At 34.2% G+C, this 23,155-nt stretch overlaps 2 protein-coding genes across 7 annotated transcripts in view; one reads left to right on the top strand and one right to left on the bottom strand.

Annotated features, from left to right (window-relative positions):
• Nucleotides 1-10,687, top strand: part of LOC125050831 (FERM, ARHGEF and pleckstrin domain-containing protein 1) — a 71,512-nt gene extending 60,825 nt beyond the window's left edge. For 3 of the 5 annotated variants that reach the window (XM_047650870.1, XM_047650871.1, XM_047650869.1), the window contains 14 exons: nt 1,540-1,770; nt 2,082-2,172; nt 2,296-2,425; nt 3,047-3,209; nt 3,488-3,555; nt 3,768-3,948; nt 4,717-4,854; nt 5,213-5,310; nt 5,625-5,748; nt 6,515-6,658; nt 7,147-7,253; nt 8,071-8,213; nt 9,561-9,677; nt 10,504-10,687. In XM_047650870.1, coding sequence (XP_047506826.1) covers nt 1,540-1,770; nt 2,082-2,172; nt 2,296-2,425; nt 3,047-3,209; nt 3,488-3,555; nt 3,768-3,948; nt 4,717-4,854; nt 5,213-5,310; nt 5,625-5,748; nt 6,515-6,658; nt 7,147-7,253; nt 8,071-8,213; nt 9,561-9,677; nt 10,504-10,555 — 1,787 coding nt within the window. In that variant the 3' untranslated portion in view covers nt 10,556-10,687. Of the gene's footprint in view, nt 1-1,539; nt 1,771-2,081; nt 2,173-2,295; nt 2,426-3,046; nt 3,210-3,487; nt 3,556-3,767; nt 3,949-4,716; nt 4,855-5,212; nt 5,311-5,624; nt 5,749-6,514; nt 6,659-7,146; nt 7,254-8,070; nt 8,214-9,560; nt 9,678-10,503 lie in introns of those variants that run through there. The other 2 variants (XR_007117210.1, XR_007117209.1) reach the window with 1 other exon arrangement.
• Nucleotides 10,688-12,282: 1,595 nt separating this feature from the next.
• LOC125051233 (adenylyl cyclase 78C) overlaps nt 12,283-23,155 on the bottom strand; it is a 73,423-nt gene continuing 62,550 nt past the window's right edge. For both annotated transcript variants that reach the window (XM_047651445.1, XM_047651447.1), the window contains exons 21-30: nt 21,941-22,129; nt 20,520-20,786; nt 19,353-19,587; nt 17,281-17,401; nt 16,480-16,586; nt 16,258-16,372; nt 15,514-15,659; nt 14,856-15,066; nt 14,242-14,335; nt 12,283-14,004 (exon numbers count right to left, since the gene is read on the bottom strand). In XM_047651445.1, the coding sequence (XP_047507401.1) occupies nt 13,626-14,004; nt 14,242-14,335; nt 14,856-15,066; nt 15,514-15,659; nt 16,258-16,372; nt 16,480-16,586; nt 17,281-17,401; nt 19,353-19,587; nt 20,520-20,786; nt 21,941-22,129 (1,864 nt within the window). In that variant the 3' untranslated portion in view covers nt 12,283-13,625. The remainder of the gene's footprint in view (nt 14,005-14,241; nt 14,336-14,855; nt 15,067-15,513; nt 15,660-16,257; nt 16,373-16,479; nt 16,587-17,280; nt 17,402-19,352; nt 19,588-20,519; nt 20,787-21,940; nt 22,130-23,155) is intronic.

Genomic DNA, 23,155 nt, shown 5'->3' with positions numbered 1-23,155 from the left:
CTCGCCTCAGGTACAAATTGTTATGAATTAGAAATTGGAAATGTGATGTGGTTATAGTAGATACATTTTCTATTATTTAATAATGTTAATTCTTGTGATCTTTAAACTCGCGGTTAATTGTGGGCTTTTTCAGACTTGTTTCATAATTCCTGTAATTGAATAAATTGGCACTTTTTTTATAATGGAGCATTCACGTATTACGTAACGCAATTTTTGGAGATTATTGACCCCCCCCCCCATGTTACTCGCCGTAAAGTTTTTCAGTACCCAAGTATAGTAAAACAATTCGTGACCACCTAGTGACTCTTTAGTTATTATGTGGTGTAAGTCGAAAAAAATATTAACAATTACGCGTAATTTAATCCCCGCCCCGCATCGTAACGTTTTACAAAAGAACCCCCCCCCCCCCCCCCGAAATTACGTTACGTATACTTGAACGCTCCCTAAGTTACTTTTGCACAGAAGTGTATGTTGTGGCTCACATTGACCGTGTAGTGTTCAATTATAAGTCGTTAAGTGTCTGAAGCAATTTTTAGGATTAGAGCGCGCCGCACTACTATCACATTGATTCATACATTACTGGTGTTATATAAGGGTATACTGTTAGACTTTAAGAGAATGTTATGGAATGTGTGTAGAAAGTTTATTAACACAAAAATATTTAATTTGTTATAATATCTTTTCTTAATACATGTTTCAAGTCTTATTTGAAGTTGATTTGAGCGAAGATACTTTTATAATAGTTTGTGATTTATTATATATGAAAAGTAAAAGTATGCGGCGCGCGAGTCATGCCAGTGAAGATGGTAGCTAGTGCAATAACTTTCATCAATAAATCGAATAGTATTAAGTATTTCGACTTTTCGATGGAGATTGTACAATCCGTATAGACTGTAATGTTAATATTTTATTCATTAGTTTATCGTTTTTTGAGGGATCGGTATGATATTGTATAGTTATATTTCGGTTATTTTGAATTTATATGTAAGTGTACGGTACCCCTGCAATACACTACCCTCAGGGTCGGGGATAGTTAAACAATAAATTAAAATTTAATGAATCGTCTTTTCAATTACACAATTACAATACCTCGAAATATGCCGCTGGGATGTTATGTAAGTCAATTGTACATTTCGTAGGTGTATTCTTTTGCATTATGTAATAACTATTTTCAGGATTTTGTTATTTTATATTTTGTTTTTACAGGTTTAATGCATGATATAATTTTATGATTTTAATATATTTTTTCCTTACAGAGACCTATTTTTTTTGCATGCCATAAAAATTTGATTTAAAATACAAACTTTAAAGCATTAATAGGTAGTTCATATATTACAATAACTCATTTATTTTTCAAATTAATATATGACCTTCCTATGCATTGCAAACCATATACGCCTAGTTTGATTATTACTTCAAGAAATTTTATATTTCGTTTGTACCTATACTAAAACTTTAGAATATTTTTTAAATTAAATTTATAATTCATACCGCATGATTCTCGACTATTAAATAATGAATATTTTCATTTATATACAGACGAACTATCGCCAGAGGACCATACGATATCATCGGCCAGTCTTTGTATGTCACCAAGCGCGGATTTAATTCCCTCTGGACCTCCGTTACATGCGTCCACGCCACTAGAGAGGCGGACGTTAAATGGCGGCGTGGCTAGAGGGAGACAAAACAATAACAATGAGAATGACAGAGATAGCGATATTATTAACCACAAAGACGTTGTTGACGCAATCAATGGGAACGTACATGGTAAGTCTAAATTCTAACTCTAGTTTTAAGCAAATAATAAACAATCACACACATAAAAAGCAAATCTTGATACTAATGTTACTTTAAGTTAACTAAGTGTTAAGTTAAATTAAGTGGAATAAGTGATACCTGTATCTTACCTGTTCCATAATAAACATATTTTATCTTTATTATTTTAATAAATAATATCAATAAATCTTTCTCGAAGACTAAAATATTCACCATAATTCACAAAGGAATTAATTAATTTGTACGTAATATTATGGTCCATAAAGGGAAAATATTCTTAGCTACAGTAAATCTTATTTCAGTCAACGTAGTTTCGGAGTCCACGAGTATGGACGTGTTGAGTGGAGGCGAGAGCGACGCGGGCGACACGCTGAGTAGGCGGAATAATAATAGGTAAGTTTTTATTTCTTTAATTTGGAATATCTTCATTTTTTAGACAAAAAAATCCTTCAATCGTTTTCTTAACAGATTTTGAATTAAAATTGTTCTTATGCAATGTTTTACTGTCTTTTCCAGCTTATCGTCGCGTATGACGCTAGGTGATATGACCTGTAAGCGTAAGGCCGGTGACGTCACGTACTACGTCGCCAAGGAACTACTGATGACGGAGCGCACCTACAAGCGGGACTTGGAGCTTCTTACTGTTGTAAGTGTCGTAGTAGTTAAGTACTTTTGGTTGCACATTGTAATTCTATTTTATGCATGTGAATCTAAATAAAAGTTTTGACGATCACGACGTAATTGAAAATGACCGGTATCTCAAAAACCGTTAGCGTATACATACTATTTATAGATTTTACATTATATTTACATTTCAAATTTTATTTTATTTGTAACTTTATCGACAATCGCACGCAACCACAAAAAATGCGTTCGTTCCGCGCGTATGTGGGCGTGCACGCAGGTACCAGTTACCAGTAAAAACTTCATGCGCCAATGTGCTTTGTGACTTATTGTTTTATATCCTTTCTCTTAACTCTTTATATATATAATATATATATATTGTAATCGTTAAAACATTAAATCAATGGCGGCTATTTATTCTACTCCATTAACATTTCTGACACACGAAAGTAATACTTATACTACCTTCAGGTCTCGAGTAGATTAAACGTTGCAAAGTTGTATATGCTTTACATTTATTATATTTTGATGGGCTTTAAGTCCTCTGCAATTTTAAGAATCCCGATAAACTTCATTTTCGGTAATCACTAAACCAAAAATCGTATATCCGTATATCTTTTATATGTTCAGAAATACTTTTCAGACATGGTCAAAACGCGTAGGGTCTATTGGTCGCACGGCATCATCGGGTGCTGAGGCAGCGGCCCTAGCGAAGGCCTGTCTTGCCCTGGAGCCTCTTGCTTTGCCCGCGGGTGCTCTACTGGCGAGACTCGATAGGGCTCTGGTCACCTCAAATAACAGGCATGGTAAGCTTTAATGATTTTTCTTTTAGTTATCATGTCCCTTAGCTTATACTGAAAACAGGTTTGATATCAGGTCTCCCAAGAGTATTAGAGACTTTTTTCTCAATTGAGGTACAGCAAGAGAGTGGAAAATCCTGCAAGATGAAAATATAAAAGATTTTTGTAAATATATAAATAAAATATGAAAATTTTTACCGATATTTTTCTAATCCGGTAGGATTTAATCTAAACTGGTAATAGTTAAGACAACAAGATATTTCTAATTTTAGTTTGTTTTCCAGATGTCGAAGAACCGGAGTATAGAAAAATTGCAGATTTACTCTTTGACTACTTGTCTAATACCTATGATGTGAGTAGTTTTATACATTGTATATAGTTTTAATTTAAATAATTATATTTTTTTAATTTACATAATAAAACATATAAAAGCTTCTAGTCGTTTTTTGTCTTAGATATAATTAATAAATTATTTTAAGTTTTTCAACACCAAATTATATACATCTTTATATAATTTCAATACATTAATTTGGGTATACATAATAATAACGTACAATTCGTCAGGCGTACGCAGAGTATACGGAGCAAGCGGGCACTTTAGTGGCGTTAGTCGAAAGTGCTAGACGTCGCGGAGGAGCGGCGTCTCGTGAAGCAACCGCCTTCGACCTCTCATCACCGCTGCCTCTTGCCTGTCTCCTGCTCCGCCCCTTGCACAGACTGCTGCATTATTGCACGTTGACACATGGTATGACATATTTATAGTAGTTATATGTTGAATAATAAGTGTTTTATGAATAAATGATAAGTAAGGTACATATTCTAATTATATCAAGTCACAATCTCGTCTTGAGCGCGGTCAAATGTATCAAACTTTTTTTTTTATGGCTCTGGCACGATTTGTGCATTAGCCAGCGTCAAGTATGGGATTCTTATCATTCGTGCTTTTTACCTTAGAAATTCGACCATGTCCTCCATGTACGGTTTAGGCACTCGCCCGGTACCGCACAACCCTCCCAAAGGCCGAGAACAAATTTAAATTAAATTAAAACTTGCCCTCGAACCGGGAATCGAACCCGGTACCCCTTACCTAGCTGCCACTTAATAAGACGGCTAGGCTATGAGGCCCCCAATAAGTGGTTTTTGACTAAATAATAAGTAAGGTACATATTCTAATTAGTATATCAAGTCACAATCTCGTCTTGAGCGCTGTCATATATATCAAACTTTATACAGAAATGTTTTGACAGCCCTCGAAACTAGATTTAAGATTGATTGACGTTCTAGAACGGACTATGTCAGACTCAATCAGTGTGAACATTATTTATCTAATTGAGGAGTTTTATTTAAATTTCAGTTCTAAAACATCGATAAAAATACTTTATTGTAACATTTAAAAAAAATGTATTTAATAGAAATATGTAAAGTCAAACATATTGTGTTTATAAATATAGATAATTTCTTCCTGTAAAACGTGTTCGATAATATTGTGATATGTTCTTATGAAATTTGACAGAACTATGGTCAGCAACGTGCGGGCAGCAAGCCCTGTCTGCGCACGAGTTGGCAAGCAAAGCTGCGAGTCTTGCACTCACCCAGCTGAGACACGTCGAAAACCACGCCACGCTTTGTCAGCTGCAGAGGGATATTGTTGGTAGGGCTCCATAACTCTTAACGATCTTATTCCAGAATTCAATATTGCCAGTACTGTTTCTTGGGATTTTATAATAGATGAAAACATGTCGTTAATGCTAAGTATAGATGGCGCAATTTGCATAAAAAATAAATAATTTGATGTCTAAGACATCTCAAGCCACAATCTCGTCTTTAGAGTTTAGCGCTGTCTAATATGTCAAACTTCATACAGAAATGGTTTGACGGCTCTTGAAACGTCACTCAGACTTGGGATTTAAGTCTGAGTGACGTTCTAAAATACGGTCCTTAAAATAACAGATAAAGAGATACGAAAATTATGAATTCAATTTCGACATATAGTCATATTTTTTTTACAGGATATGACAAGCTACTTGTTGCGGAGCGCGAGTTTGTTCGACTCGGATGCGTCTACAAGCATTCGTCGAAAGGTCTTCAACAACGAATGCTGTTTTTGGTGAGTACAATTATGGTTAGTTCAAGCAAAATTAATTAAAAAAAAAACGTCTTTACGCCTTTTGTTTCTAAAAATATACATACTTGTCGATATTGCCGAAAACTAATCAAAAGTATCTTTTTACAAAAATACAGAATTTGTTTTTTTGCTTTGTTAGAATTACTTATTGAATATTCCGTCTTCTGCGTACAAATGATAGATTTTATTATTTAAGGATAGTTTTTACCTTTTTATTACAAGTAAAGTTCTCCCTTAACATGTATCATAATTCTGAAAGTGTATCATGAAATGCTATATAACAGCCATGTTTTCAGTTCAGCGACGTACTTCTGATAGCATCAAAGTCTTCAAGTGGACACTTCCGTGCGCATAGTGTGCTTCCTCTGCAGCGGCTGAGATTAGAACCTAGCGATCTCCCGCATTCCATCAACGTAGTTGGTAAGTCGGTTCAGCAAGCTAACGCAATTTTAATAGGTACTTCAACAATTTGGAGCCCTCATCTAATGACTTGATTTCAATGTAATGAATTCTATACCTATTTGTATTATTTGTCGGGGAAATATCATCACTCCTGGACATCGTCATTAGTGGGTTTACTGGGCGTCGTGTGGGTAAAGTGCGAGCACAAATTAAACGAATAATTATCGTACATTAAGTTAAATTGATTCCTTTTAAAAGTTCAAATAACACTTTAGCTTCAATTATAAGGAGCAGCGCATTCAAGGCACCGATGTCACTTTTAATCACAATCTACCCAACCACAAATCACATAGGTCTATGTCCAACGTCTCATCACCACAATTATCCTACGTTCTCTGAACGCACTGGACAATTCAATATGGCGCCTTGATCCCACTCGAGGTATTTGCTCTGCTCTGATTGGTCGTAGCAATATTCGTACTTTTATTCGTTAAGTAATGATTCCAAACAGGGAAACAATTAAATAATAACTCAACAAATCGAATTAAGATAAATTATGATAACTAAAAGTAATAAAAGGAATCTCAATGATTCACCAAAGCAACAATAAAAACAGCAGCTTAAATAAACTGTTGCAATATCTATTACTATCAAATAATTAATTTGAATTTAAGTCAAGTTAGTTATATTAACTATACAATAAAGGAGCCATTTTGGATCGATAATTGTATGCGACTTCCACAATATAAATTTAATTTTTTTATCATCGATTGAAATATTTCAGACGAAGAGGCCACAGTTTTGATAAGTATGAGCAATGACGTGGAATACGCGGGTTGGTGGGAATCGCTTTCCGATAGTATTGAGGCTGCGCAGGATTTACGCACACTCGTCGATACGCAGCTCACACATATTGATAATGACACAGGTATTTTATGGCTTGAATTTTATATTGATATATATGTATCTACATAAAAGGTATATTTATACTTATAGATTTGTCAAACCTTGAAAGTTTGCTTGCTCAAAGCGTAATATCAACTCTGTGGGCTATATTTTAATAGCTTATCATGGAGTGGACATTTCTGTAATCATTTCACTAATAATTAAAATAGAAAATCTAATCAAGAAAATGTTGTAATATTGTACAGAACATCTGGTTTTATGTTATAACATGTTTTAGTCTATGAGTTATTACGATTTTATGAACAGCTCCTCTGTTATTCTCAGACCATAAACAAGATTGTATATAAATAAATTAGGTATAACTTGAAAAAAATATATGGTTACTAAAGGAAGAAAGCATATTTTATGAAGAATTATAATATAATTCATATTATCATAATATATACGACACATTTATATAATTGTATTAAAAATGTAAATTATTATTAACCTTTACGTATACGCACACAGAGAACACGGACATGAATACGAACGTGTCAACGTCGAACGCGCTCAGTTACGTTTGCTGGCATCGAGCTACTTCGCTTACTAGAGATCATCTCCATCTCGCACTTAGAGTAAGTTGAAGGCTATTTATTACTATTTGTTGAAGTCAGTGTCAAATGCTTTGTCCCATATTTATATCGTCGTACGTAGTTAATAATACGTGTATACTTAAAAACCCAAAACCAGTAGTGCCTTTTAGGTCTGGGCCTCAGATATCTGTATCTGTTTCGTGAGATCGGGCTTCTGCCAGACGCACGCAGTCGAATTTTTGAGTCTAAACATTCAAGTCTCCTCAAAATGTTTTCCTTCACCGTACGAGCGAGTGAACAGATAATAGTTAATTGGTACACAGTTGGGACTCGAACCTACAACCTTAGGGATGAGAGTCGTACTCTGAAGTGACTTGAAGACATGTTGACATAACAATTAGCAGTTTCGTAATTTCTTTATAGCATAATTAAAACATTTTATTATGTTTTACATAATACTACAAATTAAAGACTTTATTTCTTTTTAATACCATGCAAGTCCATATTTACAAGATTATTTAGATTTTATATAGAGCAGTGTTGGTCTAAAGGCTTCAGCATGCTACCCTCATCCCTAAGGTCGTAGGTTCGATCCCCGGCTGTGCATCGATAGACTTTCTTTCTATGTGTGCTTTTAACATTCGTTCGAACTGTGAAGGAAAACATCGGCTTGCCTTAGAGCCAAAAAGTCGACGGCGTGTGTCAGGCACAGGAGGCTGATCACCTTGCTTATTAGATTTAAAAATGATCATGAAACAGTTTCAGAAATCTTGGGCCTCAGATTTCTGAATCCCAAAAAGGTGTAGCGCCATTGATTTATTCTATTTCGATTTAATATTACATATTTTTATTTGTTCAGAGTCAGTTATCCGGATACTTACTACGTAAGTTCAAAAACTCGCACGGCTGGCAGAAGCTATGGGTTGTGTTCGCGCTCTATTCGCTCTTCTTCTACAAGAGCTGGCAGGACGAGACACCTCTCGCGTCCTTGCCGCTTTTAGGGTATGTATACAGATTTTGTTATAATATTAGTTAAATCAAACATAGGAAAAGGTCCAGAGTCCAGACTTTTTTTTCCCTTTATGGCTCTGGCACGGTTTGTGCATTAGCCAGCGTCAAGTATAAGATTTTTATAATTAGCTGTTTTAATTATTTACAGTTGATGAATAATAAAAAATGAAGGAAACTAATCGCGACCGAACATAAATGATTAGAAACGCATTAAATTTACAACAAAATCAGAATAGTTACATAAGGGGAAAAATAAAACAAAATTATAGTTTAATGTTATTATTTACAATAAACATACTTATAAATCTATATATAGGTATGTTAACTAAAGCTGGCGGCTTCAACACATTTACACTTTGTGTAGTGTCTGTGAATAAGCGCGAGACGTGATGTCAAACTGAAATACAATCACAAATACATCACGAAAAGACTGTCCGTCTCTCTCGCGCTCGGTCAAGCTTATGAGTATAAAAGAGACAGTTATTGTTTTTCTTTTGCTACTGTTTATGTTGATCTTTACTGTATTATATTATTATTATTTTATACATGTTGATCTTTTTTCAAACATTACCAGGGCAATCTCGTGAAATGGTGCACAATGTTTTTAATTATTTTAAGCATCTTAATAAAAACAGTTTAATGAAAAAAAATTATATTTAATTTGACATCAGATGCGATTGGGGTTTCTAAGAGGAGTATTGAAAGAATAGTTAGTGAAGTAAAAGTGAAGTGTGTTGAGCTAGATGGAGCTTATGTCGAAAAATGAAAAATTATTTACACAAACTACTCTTATACGTTCTTGGTCGGGCTTAGAACTTTTGGATCCACCCTCGTATGCACATAAAATTTATATGTATTTGACACATTTTTATTTATTTACAACCCACCCAACCTGACTAAAACCAGAGTGGACTAAAATGTATAGCATGGCAAAAAAATCATATTTTGAAACATACTGTATGTGAAATTGCATTAGTGTGAGTACTGTGAACCCGCCAGCTTTCGAAAACGGACCTATACAAGGGGATTTAAATCTCGAAGAAGTAAAGAAATATTGGTAGGAAGGGGAACAGAAAGAGATACTAAAGAAATACTTCTTTAGTATCTCTTTAAGGAAGAATGGTCATATTTAGGACAAGAAAAGAAAACATGATTCAGATCAAAGTCCAGACTTATGTCAAAACCTTATTGGATTTATAGAAAGTTTAAAAATAGGTAACACTGTTTTGACATAACTTTAACTGTCATTTGTAAAAGTGTCAAGAATCATCTGTCGAATTTTATTTAGCATTGGTCTAATCGAATAAATGATTTATTTAGTTATTATTATTATAATAGGTACAGTGTAAGCGCCCCCTCGCCTACCGACGGAATTGAAAAGGACTTCGTGTTCAAGCTGCAGTACAAGAGTCACGTGTACTTCTTCAGAGCAGATAGTCATTTCACCTACAATAGGTGAGTACTGAGTAGTGATTTTCAAGGGAATTTTTAAATTTAAAAATAAATAGATGCTCAATTAATGAAAAAAATTACGACAAGACGTCACTGTAAAATGATAATCGTATGTCAAAAATCCAAGTATTTTTTTATTCTTAGACCCTTATAAAGAAGATAATTGAATTATTTGAAAACTTTCGGATGGCAACACAGAATTTCATTGAATTTCTTGTCTTGATACTTCATGCAATTACTCATTTTTATTTCTATTATATATTTTTTCCGAATCATTAAAGGGTAACTTTGTTTTATTTGATAGAATATTTCGTTTCTTTCGCAGGATTTGATTATTCCGAATAAAGTTGTGTTTTATAATAAATATAGTTTAGTTTTCCATGCAATGCTATTCATTTTAAGTATCAATAGTAAAAGACTAAATGTGTATAGTATTTAATTTCATAGAATTACAGTTAGTATCAATGTAAAAAATTATGAAATAAAATCAAGTATCAAGTAAGTTTAATCCGCAAAATATATCAAACTGGTAGGGATACCATACTAATTTTTTTTTTTAATTTGCCGCGCTTTTTCGTTATCTTCTTTCACTAGCCAGACTCTATCATCATGAAATAAAGACTTGTTTATTTATAAGATAAATAAGTCCTTTGTCTAAGTCATCCAAAAGTATGGACAGAAACATAATAATATTTTAACGATGGTTGGTTCTCTGGATGGAGGTTATCATTCAACAACGACGAAAAGGTCTATTTTCAGACCTAAAAAATATGCCTTTATTAATATTTTTATGTATAACAATTACAAACTTTATTCTTATTATTTCTAGGTGGACGGAAGTGCTGCAAACTCCGATGATGCAATCTCGTCACAATTGTTAGATAATTCGTTTAAACAAATTCTAGAAACCAAACATTAAATTATATGGGAACTTCTTGTCATAGGGCCTGTCTTTGTGCCATATATTGTATATTGATAAAAACAGATAAAAAATTGATTTAAAATCAACAATAGCTCGATGTGGCTGATGATATACTTAAATGAAAGAAATTGACAAACAAGGTATTTGAACAATATGATTGACGTTAGATATATGTTCAAAAATATTTTTATAGGCGTTAAATAAAGTACAAAAATTAGACATTCCGCAATTTAAAACTTTTTTTTAATATTGGCCTAACATCCTAATGTATCTATTCCAAACAGCTATTGTTAACAAGAGCCTAACAAATATATGAATAATAAAAAGATTTCCCGAAATATTATCTTGTCTTAGAAGGTTGCTTTATGATGTTTTATTTTTACCGTGTACCACTTTTGCGTGTTGCCACTTTCCTTTGGAAATTAAGTGTGACAGAGGAACTAAATTAGCCTTATTCCTTACCGTACTAGAAGCTTCAAATACTAACGGCCTTTTACAAAACGTAAGAAGTTCATAGTTGTTACCATGGTTACATTCTTATTTTGATATAAAAATAATGGTAGCCATGGAAATATATACCGGTCTAACCTGGGTAATATTTAATAATTTATTTATTTAGTAATTGTTTTCGACATATAGGAGTCATAGTTCGAGATATCTATCTCTATATTTCTGAATCTCACCCTTATTTCGTGTAATAGTAAGGCCAAATTTGTCTAATTTATTCAGGTTTAAAAAGTATTTGAAGCTTATAGTTCGTTTAACACGCTTATCAAAACCAGGCAGAAATATGAATTTCGAATCGCAAGCCGAAAGTTTATGATTGTGAATAAATGTTTTGAACTAGATCCAGCGCTGATGTCATATAGATTGCGGCAGTGTTCGGTTTAGCTTTTTACAAAATGATTTATTTATTGACATCTTACTAAAAGTATTAAAATTCATTTTGTCGGAGTTAGGAACGTAATATCTGTTTGCGGTTATGGTTTTAAAATCAAATGTAATTTTTTACAATTACAGACCATTTGAAAGTTAAATTAAGTATACTTAAATTTATTATTTAAGTGAGACAAAGATGAAGAAATGTCCAAATTTAAGACATTAATTTATTTATGGTTGTATTTAATATACATCTCAAATAGATTTGTATAGTTATAGTTAAAAGCAATAAATTTTACACTTATTGAAATTCGTTTTTTTTACTTACCAAACACCATATATATCAGTCACGCAGGTTTTGTTTCGTCAGCTAATGATCTCTCTTGCACTGAATAATACGCGAGAGAAAGGAATGATAGGAACTTACTTGAAGCCAGACTGATCACTCTAGAACACGTACGACAAGGACGAAGAGATGCTAGAGCAAAACGTTCTAGAATTGTACGCTAATGTTAATCAACTACTCAGAACTGTTTCTGCCCAGAAAGTTCTAGAACCTGTACTGTTTTTGTTACTGTTAGTTTTGCGCGAAATTAGTATACTTTAAGTGAGCTGTCGTACTGAAGTATATGAAACTTGACAACTATAGAAAAGTTCAGTAAATTGCCAGCAACTGTGTTTGACCAGCGAAGGATTGCTGCGCCTTTATTACCGAGCCAATGGCACTTGATAGTAGTATGTTTAATTAGAAGACTAGCCTGGCTGAATATAAAAACAAAATGTACAGTTTCAAAAGTATATTTCTGTTTTAGGTGGATACATTTCGACAATTATTAATTAAATATTTGGCTTCATAGTTTAATTGTTAAAATCTAACATCAATACAAAAATCTATAAAACATTGACTACACATTACGTATATCAGATCTCAGTAATATATACAGATAAGAGATCATTTTATTTGGTACAATGGAATTGCAGATTTTAAAATAAGTACATAATTAATAAAATATAAATGACTAATTTTATATACATTTAGTTAATAAAAATTAGTAAGTATTTCCTTAATGTCAGAACTATATATTGTTTGGTGGATGAGATATATTTGATATCCATTCTTACGTTCATGGTTTATAAAACTTAGAAAATCAAATGTCGTTTGGTCCCAAACACACATTATTTCAACAACTCAATTACACATTGCACATTTTAACACTAACGTAATAAATAATACACAGTAAATACTTGACTATCTCTTCCTTTGGAAGACTTAGCGTTTGACATCCCCTTTAAATCTTATAAAACTAAATTAAATATAAACTTTGGCATTTCTACTTTTGCTAGATTATCTTTGTCACGTATTTATCACTAATTAAAATCTAATGACACGAATGAATAATTAAATGGAAGCAACAAATTTTTTGTGCTTTCTAGTGTATTTGTGCGACTTTGAATATGTTAAAGTATGATCATTTCAAAATAATGGCACTGATCACCGGTCCTCTATCCAAAATATCACTAATTGCTACGTGCCGAAGATTTTCTTAAATCAACGACACGTTGTAATTACGACTGGTTGAACATAGAACTCGGATGTAACAAATAACTATATAATTAATATACTTAAAGCCTGCGCCCTTAACATTCAAATCATTCATTTAAACACATAAATAAGCAGCTCGATAATTTTACATGAACTATTTACTCATATTAATATTTATCAATTATTCGTATGAAAAATCTTATAACATACCATGATTATTAGAGCAAATAAGTTTTTCATATTTTTATATAAAAGGAATTTAAAGGTATAGTAAATCGTGCCAATATTGGCATACGTACATTTTCATACAAATATTTGACGCAGATATTTTACGTTAGTATTATGTCAAAATGATCGACACAGATTTTCTGAGCAAGGAACGATACACCTTAATCCTAAAACATTTAAGATATTCTCTTTAACGAATATAAACGTATAGTATCAACAAGACACACGGATCGTCCACTAAGGTAATTATGCTTTCATATGTTAAAATTTTTAACCGACTTCAAAAAAGAAAGAGGTGGTTATCAATTTGACTTAAATAACTTTTTTATTAATGTGTACGAACATCAAAGACAAGTTCTACGAGTAATAAATCCTACCTTCACATTCGAGTTGTGACCTCCCTCTCTTCGCTGACTTCTCTCCTCTTCTCCTTCCTGCTTCTGAAGAAGGAGCCAGTCGTCACGGAACGGAAGCGGAAGGAGCCCGGTGCCCCATTCGATATGGAGTTTCCAGAACCTTCCTTATCTTCCACAATCTTCGAAGACCGAAGGCTAGGCCTGGTTTTGTAGGAGAAGCTGGCGGCTTTTAAACGAGCTCCGATACCGAGTTTGGTGGGGATAGCTTCCGGGGAGTCGTGGGGTACTGTGGGAGTGTGTGGGGCAGAGAGGCTGGCCAACACGGGGGGAGCCATGTGGGGTCTTCGAGACACCATGCTGCTGGAGTGCGGCCGGATCCCCAACTCCACGTCAAGACCGTTGCTGAGTATTAAATATTTATAATTATAGACATGTTAACTCAAGAGCTGTGAGGGGTCAAAAATATTGTATTATCAATGGTTTTTCTACAATTTCCTATTTATTTATCTCACATTGTAGGATCTATAGCGAACCAAAAACTGAAATAACAGGGCGTATCTTAAACTGAATTAGTTAAAATCTTATTTCCTGTAAAATTTAATATTGATGACAGCTAGAATTGATAAAATATATACTAACGTGGTGCTCTGTTCATGTCGTGTGTGCGCGCGCCTTAAGTTAGTTGGGCGGCTTGCCCGTGCCGTGCGTCGACGTAGAATGCTGTCACTGGTTGCTATAAATATATGTATTGTATTATTTTAGTGGTTTTTAAATATACTCTGCAAATTTTATATCAGTAAAGGCACAAATATTAGTTTAGTTGTTATGCACAAATAAAGGGGAGTAGCCAGTTTCCGGCACAAGTTTTGCAATGCATTTCCTTCAAGTGTGTTCACTAAGCGCATAGCAAAATTTACGCAATTAGCGTTATAATTCCCGTAAAAGTGTAGCTTGTGTCCGTAGGTGCGCAGAAATAGTTTTTAAGTTACTAAAAGCACATGCGCAGACTTCCTCCTAACCAAGCAGTATCTGGCGAAACAGCGTGCCTCTGATTCCAAAAAAAAACCTAAACTATGATCTAGATATAGATAAAACGACGCGTTATATTCACATCTATGCTTCAAGCTTTTGGCTTAAAACTTATTCTTAAAAAGCCGGCAACGCAATCGCAAGCCTTCTGGAATTGAGTGTCACTTAACATCAGAAAAGCCTCCTGCCCGATTGCCCTCTGTTCTATAGAACAAAACACTTACTGGCCACATCCAAAGGGTGCGTATAGATCCTTCGCCTGGCCTGCAGCATGGTGTAGACAAGGGCCGCGAGGGAGCGTGGCGCGGGTGGGTGCGGGGGTGGCACCGCGCCCCTCCCGCGGCAGCTGCTCACCCACCACGTCTCCATGTGTCCCTTGCCCTTCACCGCCACGGCCCCGCGGAGCTCCACGCCGTACCCGCGACGCTCTAACATCTACGGATAATTAAATTTGCTAATAATACAATTGAGTATATGGAGACGCTGAAAGGCTCTTCGCTGAATTTCTATACGGAAAGAAACATAAGGCAAACCAACCGAAGTCCAGTTAATTTAACTCTTCATCAAGTTTATGTAATAGATTAATTACTATTATATAGTAATAAGTATATATAGTTAAGAGTAGAAAGCATATAATATACTTATTATATACCTTGATAAGAATTGTGATTATTTTCGATGTCAGTCGTTAATGTATTAGAAGTTTGAAGCGTCATTTCGCGTAGGATCGTAAGTTCTTTTACATTATTTTAGCAAATTATTCGAAGGCGCCAATAAAGTAATTGTCACCAAGGTAACAAATGCTTCAGAGAAAATTTCTCTCTCAACTTTAAATTAAAAAAATCGTCTTAAAAAAAATTAATTTAGAAAAACAATCCTCACTTGTTTAGTGTATTTGGTGACTTGTATGCGATCCATGGCTCCAGTGGACTCCATACGCGAGGCTTCGTTCACCGTGTTGCCCCATATGTCATACACGGGCTTACGAGCACCAATCACTCCGCCCACTAATGGCCCGCAACTGATACCTTTACATTGAACAATTTTTAGTAGTGAAAAAAATAAAAACATACCATTGAGTCGTACTTTAAATAAATCCAAAATTATTATGCGGATTCAGGAAATCAGTTTTAAAACTATTATTTTATATAATTATCTATATTTAATAATATTATAAAGCGTCCCGTTTATGTGAGTGTCAAAGGCGAAAAGTTAAAATACTGTGTCGGTAGTTGGATTTGAAAAGTAAGTAAAAAAAGGTTCTTACGAACACTGCATTAACGATGAGAAGTATATTTATAGATTATTGTAGAGAAATGTTGATACTCGCATCAGCTATATTTTATAAAAGGAAGTTCACCGCCGCGTCTATTTGTTTATCTATTCGCGAGTAAGTCAAAAGCTACTGAAAAGCTACTGGGCTTTCAACAGAATGATTTATAAGGAAGCTATAGTTTTTGAAAGTTAACGGTTGCCCGTGCGAAATTGGCGGGTAGCTAATTAAATATAATTATAAAAAAATACTAAATTAAATAATTAATGTTAAAAACTTAGCGTGCTGGCTTTTATTTCAGTAAAACAATGGTAATATATTGTGTTTTAATATTGATTTCAAGAAATTCTTACCAACTCGAAGGCGGAACTTATTGAAGCTGTGTTTGTTGATCTCTTCCAACGCATCGCGAAGAGCGAAGGCATAATCCACTAAAGCACAAAGATGTTCGCAATCATCATCTCCTTTCTGAAATATAAATTATTCATAAATCAATTTGTACTATCATAAACATGTAAACAGAAACATAGACTTTGGAAAAATATAGAGTCAAAAATATAGTTCTTGGGTCTTACCTTATGATCGGGATTTAAGCCCGAAGCAGCCATGTATGTAGCACCAATTGTTTTTATCTTCTCAATGCTTTTGAAACGTGGTTGCATCAGCAGTTTGTCAAAGTCAACTATAGAACAAATATGTATACTTAATTAAATTGTTTATTAGGAAAATACTATATATATTGTTGTAACAGTCTGAGACCTCTAATTATTATTATCTTTCCATAGCCAAGATCCGAAGTACAATTAAGCACGGTGCTTTTATAACGTGAGGGACTCCTTAGATTATAAGTTTTGATACTTTAACACCGAATAAATAATTTAATTGCCTTAATTAGACGAGAATAATTTTGATAAGAAGTAATACGGAAAAATGGACCAAAGAAGTTATGCAATGGTACCCTAGACATAAAACGAGAAGTAAAGGTAGACAACATCGTAGATGGGAAGATGATATTAAAAAGATGGCAGGAGCGACATGGATGAGGGAAGCAAGAGATAGATCTTTGTGGAGAACACTTGGGGAGACCTATGCTGAAAAGCAAGACGATTAAGAAACCGGTGTCTAATAGGAAATAATATGATAGTATTTACATTTACTTTAACAAAAATTTCGTTAATAACTAAGTAGAAATAAGATAAAATGTAAATTACAAGATTGTCAATAAAGGCTATATTTATTTATAATTAGACATGTGCTTGGAAGTTTTATATTGCTGATTTGATTTGCCAACAGGTGATTTAAAATTAAATACTTTTTTAAAGATTTAAATAATAAAGATGAGTTGTGTTGAAACAAATATGTAAAAGGTACATTACAAATAATCTCGTTGAGTAGTCGCATGCAGTCCACGGCCTTTTGCTCCGAGTAGAATTCGTGGAAGTTGGGAATACCCGCAAACATCACGCCTACTTCGTCCCGCCATTGTGAGTACAACTCCTGTCAAATTAAAACATAACAATTTCATAATGGTAGGGGAGCCCACGATGCTAAATGGGGATTTACTCGAGCGTCGTAGAGACCTATTGGAATGCAAAGCTTAGATAATAAGAAGAAAAAAATATTATATGACATATACCTTTTCATCGGTGGGGGAAGCGGCTATAGATTGTTAAATATGTAAAAAAAAACTGTTGCATGGACATCCTCGAGCGCGTCAGATATTGATAGCATCAATGCCCTACGTATTTTTAATAATGTACGTATGTTAATCTGATCGTTTGCATGATGCGGGTGGTTGTATTTAAGGGTTGAAAATTGAAAAAGAAATAAAAATTATCGAGCGCGTCAGATTTTCTAAGGGAGTGTTAAGTGCACCAAAAAAAAGCTCTCATTCACTAATCTGACGATTTCGATGGGACGCAAACCCACGGCCATTTTCATAATTTGCAAAAAAAAAACGCAATTTTGAAATACTCAAGCGCGTCAGATTAAGATATATGTGGTTCATCTTTATGTTCTAAACGTACTGTGTCATAATCTGACGATTATCTAGAGGGATTCGCCTGATCTGACAAAAAAAATTTAGAAAAACGGTACACCTAAAGGGCCATCCCTGCAATTTCCCACTAATTCCATTCCTGGGCGCTTAAAATTGATATTTTGAGCTCGCTGAGTTCAAAGAAATAACATTTCTATGCATTTGAGCTCTCCCAGCTCGAAAGTCTGATAGAAGTTTCATAAAACACTATTTTTGGAATTTTCAAACCGCAATAACTTTTGAATGGATCAAGCAATTTTCACGCGGTTGGCGGCATTCGACGCAGTTTTATCATCATCATAAGTAATTTTGCAATTTTAATTGATCGAACCACAAATTTCGGAGTAATCCCGAAAAAACACTTTTTCGGGTTTCTTTCGTTCACGATATCTCTCGAACTAATCAACCGCTTTTGACCAGCTTGGTGGCGATCGATGTGGTTGTTTCAAGCTCAAAGGCGGATTAGTTTTTGAAGTTGATCGATAAAGAAACCACTTTAAAAAAAAATATTTCTTATTTTTTTAAGATTTTTCAAAATTTCTCAAAATCTATCGGTCCGCATCGGTTCAAATTCACAGGAAATGTAATTTTGAGGGAAATATTTAGAACGCCGTTTAGTAGATTCCGATCGGTTTAAGGAAATGTAGGCATCACGCAGCTGCACGCATTTAACTTTATCGACGAATTTTTGTTATTTCGGCTTGCGGAAATCGTCAGATTATATATTTTTCATTATTCTCGAATTATTTCCTTCAAAATAAAAAAAAATTAGCTACGCTCGAGAATGTCGAGATGACGTTTTTTTTTTACAACTTTGTTGCCCTCCCCTTTTTTTCCGTCACTCTCAAATTGTCAGATTAGTGGAATATACACTTTTTAGGATGTAATTAACTCACCCTACCTTAATCTGACGCGCTCGGGAATTTCTGATGGTCAATTTTTTTTTACTAATCTGATCCTGTCTCCTTTACGCGCGGCCTTATATATGGGCCTCATATTTTGTGGAGGTACTTAACCGGGTACAAGGTATCCCCCTATATATTAATCTGCCGCGCTTTAGTAAATCCCGAAATCCCCTCTTGGGCTCCCCTACCATAAGTAATTACGTATTATCCGTGTAAGTATCGCTTTGCAGCGACGAAATTCTGCCAATTAATTTTACATTCATTCATGTATTATCATTTTTATGCACAGCTTATATATAGATACTTCGAGGGTGTATAAATTAAATATTATAATAAAAAAAATCATCTAAACAAGTTTTAAACTATCCAAATGCTTAAGTTATAAAATTAAACCGAGAACAGTTTTATAATTTCAAATGAAATTAAGGTTTCGAACGAAATGTAACTTAAAATATATTTTAATCAACACCAGCAAACTTATTATGAATAATTATCTATAACTTACATCAGGGCACCGGTCTTTGCTTAGGAAATGGTTCACCACGTGATCAGGCAATATATGCTTCAAGAGGTGCCGGTTCATCCTTTGCGTCTCCTTCATCTCCTTGAGGTCATGCTCTGCTTGCAGCTTCCAGAGAAAGTCCAGCCGTGATGTTACTTCCACCAATCGCGCGTGGTACACCACGATCACCAGGAACATTACCATTAGGATCATCATCTGGACGTAGAATGGGAGTTGCCTGCAATTCGAAAATTCATTTTCTATTTTGGTATATTTTGTATAATATAGAAGTTTTGATGGCTAGCCATGCGTCTGCTTGAATTTGCGTTTAGTTCACAATATAATGTATGTACAATGTACATTGTACATGCCTACTGCTAATAGAGGCAAAATATTTGTTTTTTTTATTATTTTTAGAACTATGATTTATTTTGATTGATTGCTATTTACAAGCATTATGTAGAATACAATAGTTGGTGATTGTTTAGAACAACGGAGAAGAATTTCTTGTCAAGAACTGGCAGAAAAGGCTATTATTACGAGTAATATATAATATAATAGTCCAATGAATTGTTACATATTTTGCTGAACATTTGTTAGAGGACGCAATTTTATTTAAAGGACATGTAGGGGGGGGGGTCAATACAAATTTAATTCCAAGTTTGTGGGGTTGGCGCCCTTGCCGCCGCCGCCTTGGCCGCCATATTGGAAAATGGGGTGAAATCACGTTTCTCCTAAGCTATCCAAAAAATTTGTTTAGATATATTTTGTAGCTAATCGCTTTGCCTACAATGATGTATGTGTGACTTTTTATCATAAAGCCAAAATTCAAAAGTTATATGTAAAAATGTGAAAAAAAAATCCTATTTTGCTTAGTAACTTTTTTCTTTTGATTTCATCAAAAAATTATGTCAGAACATTTTTGTAGAGGATCTCTTTCTCTTTCTACTCTTTCTCTGTCTACTATTTTTGAAGAGGATACAATATTGCAATATACACGAGGCAGACAAATTTCTGCAACTGTTTGACATACTAGGCTGGTAAGTGATTTGGGTACTTTGTCTAAACAGTTAATGGTTCACCGAAAAACAAACCTGTGATATCGTTATATTTCTGGTTATATGAGTCAGGTAGGTCACTTGACTTTTCAATTTTAAAAAATAAACTTACGTATTCGTGTTTAAGCTGTCGAAATAGTAGACGTTATAGTAGATAAATAGTAGAACGGAGTACATGGCAACATTGATGATCGCCAGGCAGGTCTTGATCAGGTAATACAGCTTTAGTATGGACGTGAGAGCAACAAGGCACAGGATCCAGGTGAACACCACGTACTCTGGTCGATAGCATTCGCCGGCTTTGACTTCGTCATCTGTTATGTTAGCTGTGAAGTTGTTGGTGGGAAATGATGCTGGGCAGATGTAGAGTTTCGTGGTGCTGGAAAAAGAGGGTAGTTGATAGTAGGTTATTGGCTTCCCTCACTGTTTCTATATCCAATACGAGTCATTATTGCGTGTTAACGATCGACATAACGCGCATAAGACGTTACGATTTTGTATATAAATAAGTAATTGTGTCTAGGAAAGTATTTGAAACCTTAAATTGTGTACACTGCAAGTATCCCATAACTTTTATTATGTTTATTTGATTTGTTTCTTAACTATATATGATATGCTTGAATAGTTAAAAAACAGTATATAATTTTTTTTTACAGTGTACTATCGGAAGGCTTTTAGGAATGAATTACGGTCTCATGAAGAATTCATAGCCGAATTGATTCGGAAATACTTCAGCTGCTTCCATAAATTGATGGTAAAAAGTGCCGTAAAAATGTAAGAGCCGATGATGAAACTCAGCTCCTGGTAGAAACAACTCCTCTGAACACTCTCCGTGGTAAATGCGGTAGAAGATGCAGAGAGACACCACATCTCTAAGCATTAGCAAGGAAGCAAGAGTCACAAAGTGACTGGTCGTCGACGGTTAAAATATTTTTTTATTGAAATGAAGTATCATCTAAAATCTTAATACCTAACTACTAGCACTGACATAAGACATAGAAATTCGAATTATAATAACAGCTAATACTGTTCATTAAGGCTCCAAAATAGTACAATGTTTCTTTCCATTTTTCGTCATCGTTTCTTGAAGAAGGGCAAATGGAAAAAATATATGGTGGAGTTGAGTAGTTTATGTATCCATTTTGAAAGATCGATACACGATTTAAATAACTTCGCTCGATAGAAAAAAAAACCAAACATAGCCAATTTTTAACACTTTGAATTCATTTTATGACGAAAATGTATATAGAACATAATTTTGAAATTTACACGATATATTTAATCGCAAGCCAAGTAATCCATTTCAGATAAAAAAAAATGATAAAATTACATTAATGTAATGTTTTTCATAATTAATTGTTATTACGGGCTGGCGCGACGCGCCTCCACTGCGCACCGCAGTCCACCCCGAGACACTGACACAGCATTTCGTGCTGGGATAGGGCCTTAATTGAAATATAAATAATATGTTTAAGTTAGGATCTCTACTCAACCCATAGGTTTATAAACACTACACTATTTTATAGATTATACCTGGATATAGACATAATAGTGACGAAGCAGCAGATATGCACATTCCTGCGCACGCGATTTCCACTAAGTGCCGCAGACATCTTGGTGAGTCGCGGGAGGTAGTTCGGGAACTCCTCGGCCATCACGAGCACAAATGACATCACCAAAGGTATAGTCATCACCAGTAGGACCACTACCAACCAAATACAACTGGAAAAATAAACTTAAATACTTTAAAAATTCTTCGATAATGGCGCGTTTATTTATATTAATCGGTTTTTAAAACGAATTATAATTATTAAACAAGGGTTTATACGATGAATTACAATCAATTTTACAGTCGATGTACGATGTTGATGCATATATATACATTTTTCAGTACTATCTGATTGGAAGATTTGGACGCTACAGTTTGACAGAATTAACAAATAGAAATAATAATATTTTATCTAGAATTAATGACTAATTATTGAATTAATGAATGGTGGACAGGAAGTTGTGCTTGTACTCCAAAATAAAGGAAAGATCTGGATCTGGATTAGTGGAAACCCTGACAGGCCAGCCCTAACCAAGGCCATTGTGATTGTTGTTGAGTTATATTTAATATAAAGTCAGGGCTGAGTATCAGTAGAAGTATTCATATATATTTACATACATATAGCCCCATTTAGGATTAGACTTCATTGTATTGTAGATGCAACTACTTATTACTAGATAAATGGAGAAAGATTAAAGCTTTATAAAAAGGCAGAGAGAGACCCTCATCCCTGATGTCTTGCGTTCGAATCACGATATGTATCTATGGAACTTTATTTTTATGTGCGTTTCCTACGTGTCTGTGAAGTTAGCAGAGCACTTACCAGCAGAGCACAAAAAAATGAGAGTTCTGGCAGCACACTCAATAGTTCTATAGTTCCTGATAGTTTTTAGAAAGAGTTCTGGACTTTTTAGTCCAGAAAATAATTTTTTTAAAAATCGTAAAATGCTCTGCCAGCTTCCCGATCACAGCAGAGCATTTCTTACCGATTTCGATAAATAAGGTCTCATTAAAACAATCATTTCAATTGTAACAGTTCCTTATCATTTTAATCCAAAAATAAAAAGGTTTAATTATCAAAAAAAATAAAGAAGAGTGAGAGAAAACGAAATAATGAGCATTTTTGAAAGATTTTACTAAATGAAAAAAAAACCATATTGTACAGACATGGGAACTCCGAGGTTTCTATTAGATCTTTT

Source organism: Pieris napi, chromosome 7 (assembly GCF_905475465.1).
Source record: "Pieris napi chromosome 7, ilPieNapi1.2, whole genome shotgun sequence".
NCBI lineage: Eukaryota > Metazoa > Arthropoda > Insecta > Lepidoptera > Pieridae > Pieris > Pieris napi.
This window is presented reverse-complemented; position numbering and strand designations above follow the sequence as displayed.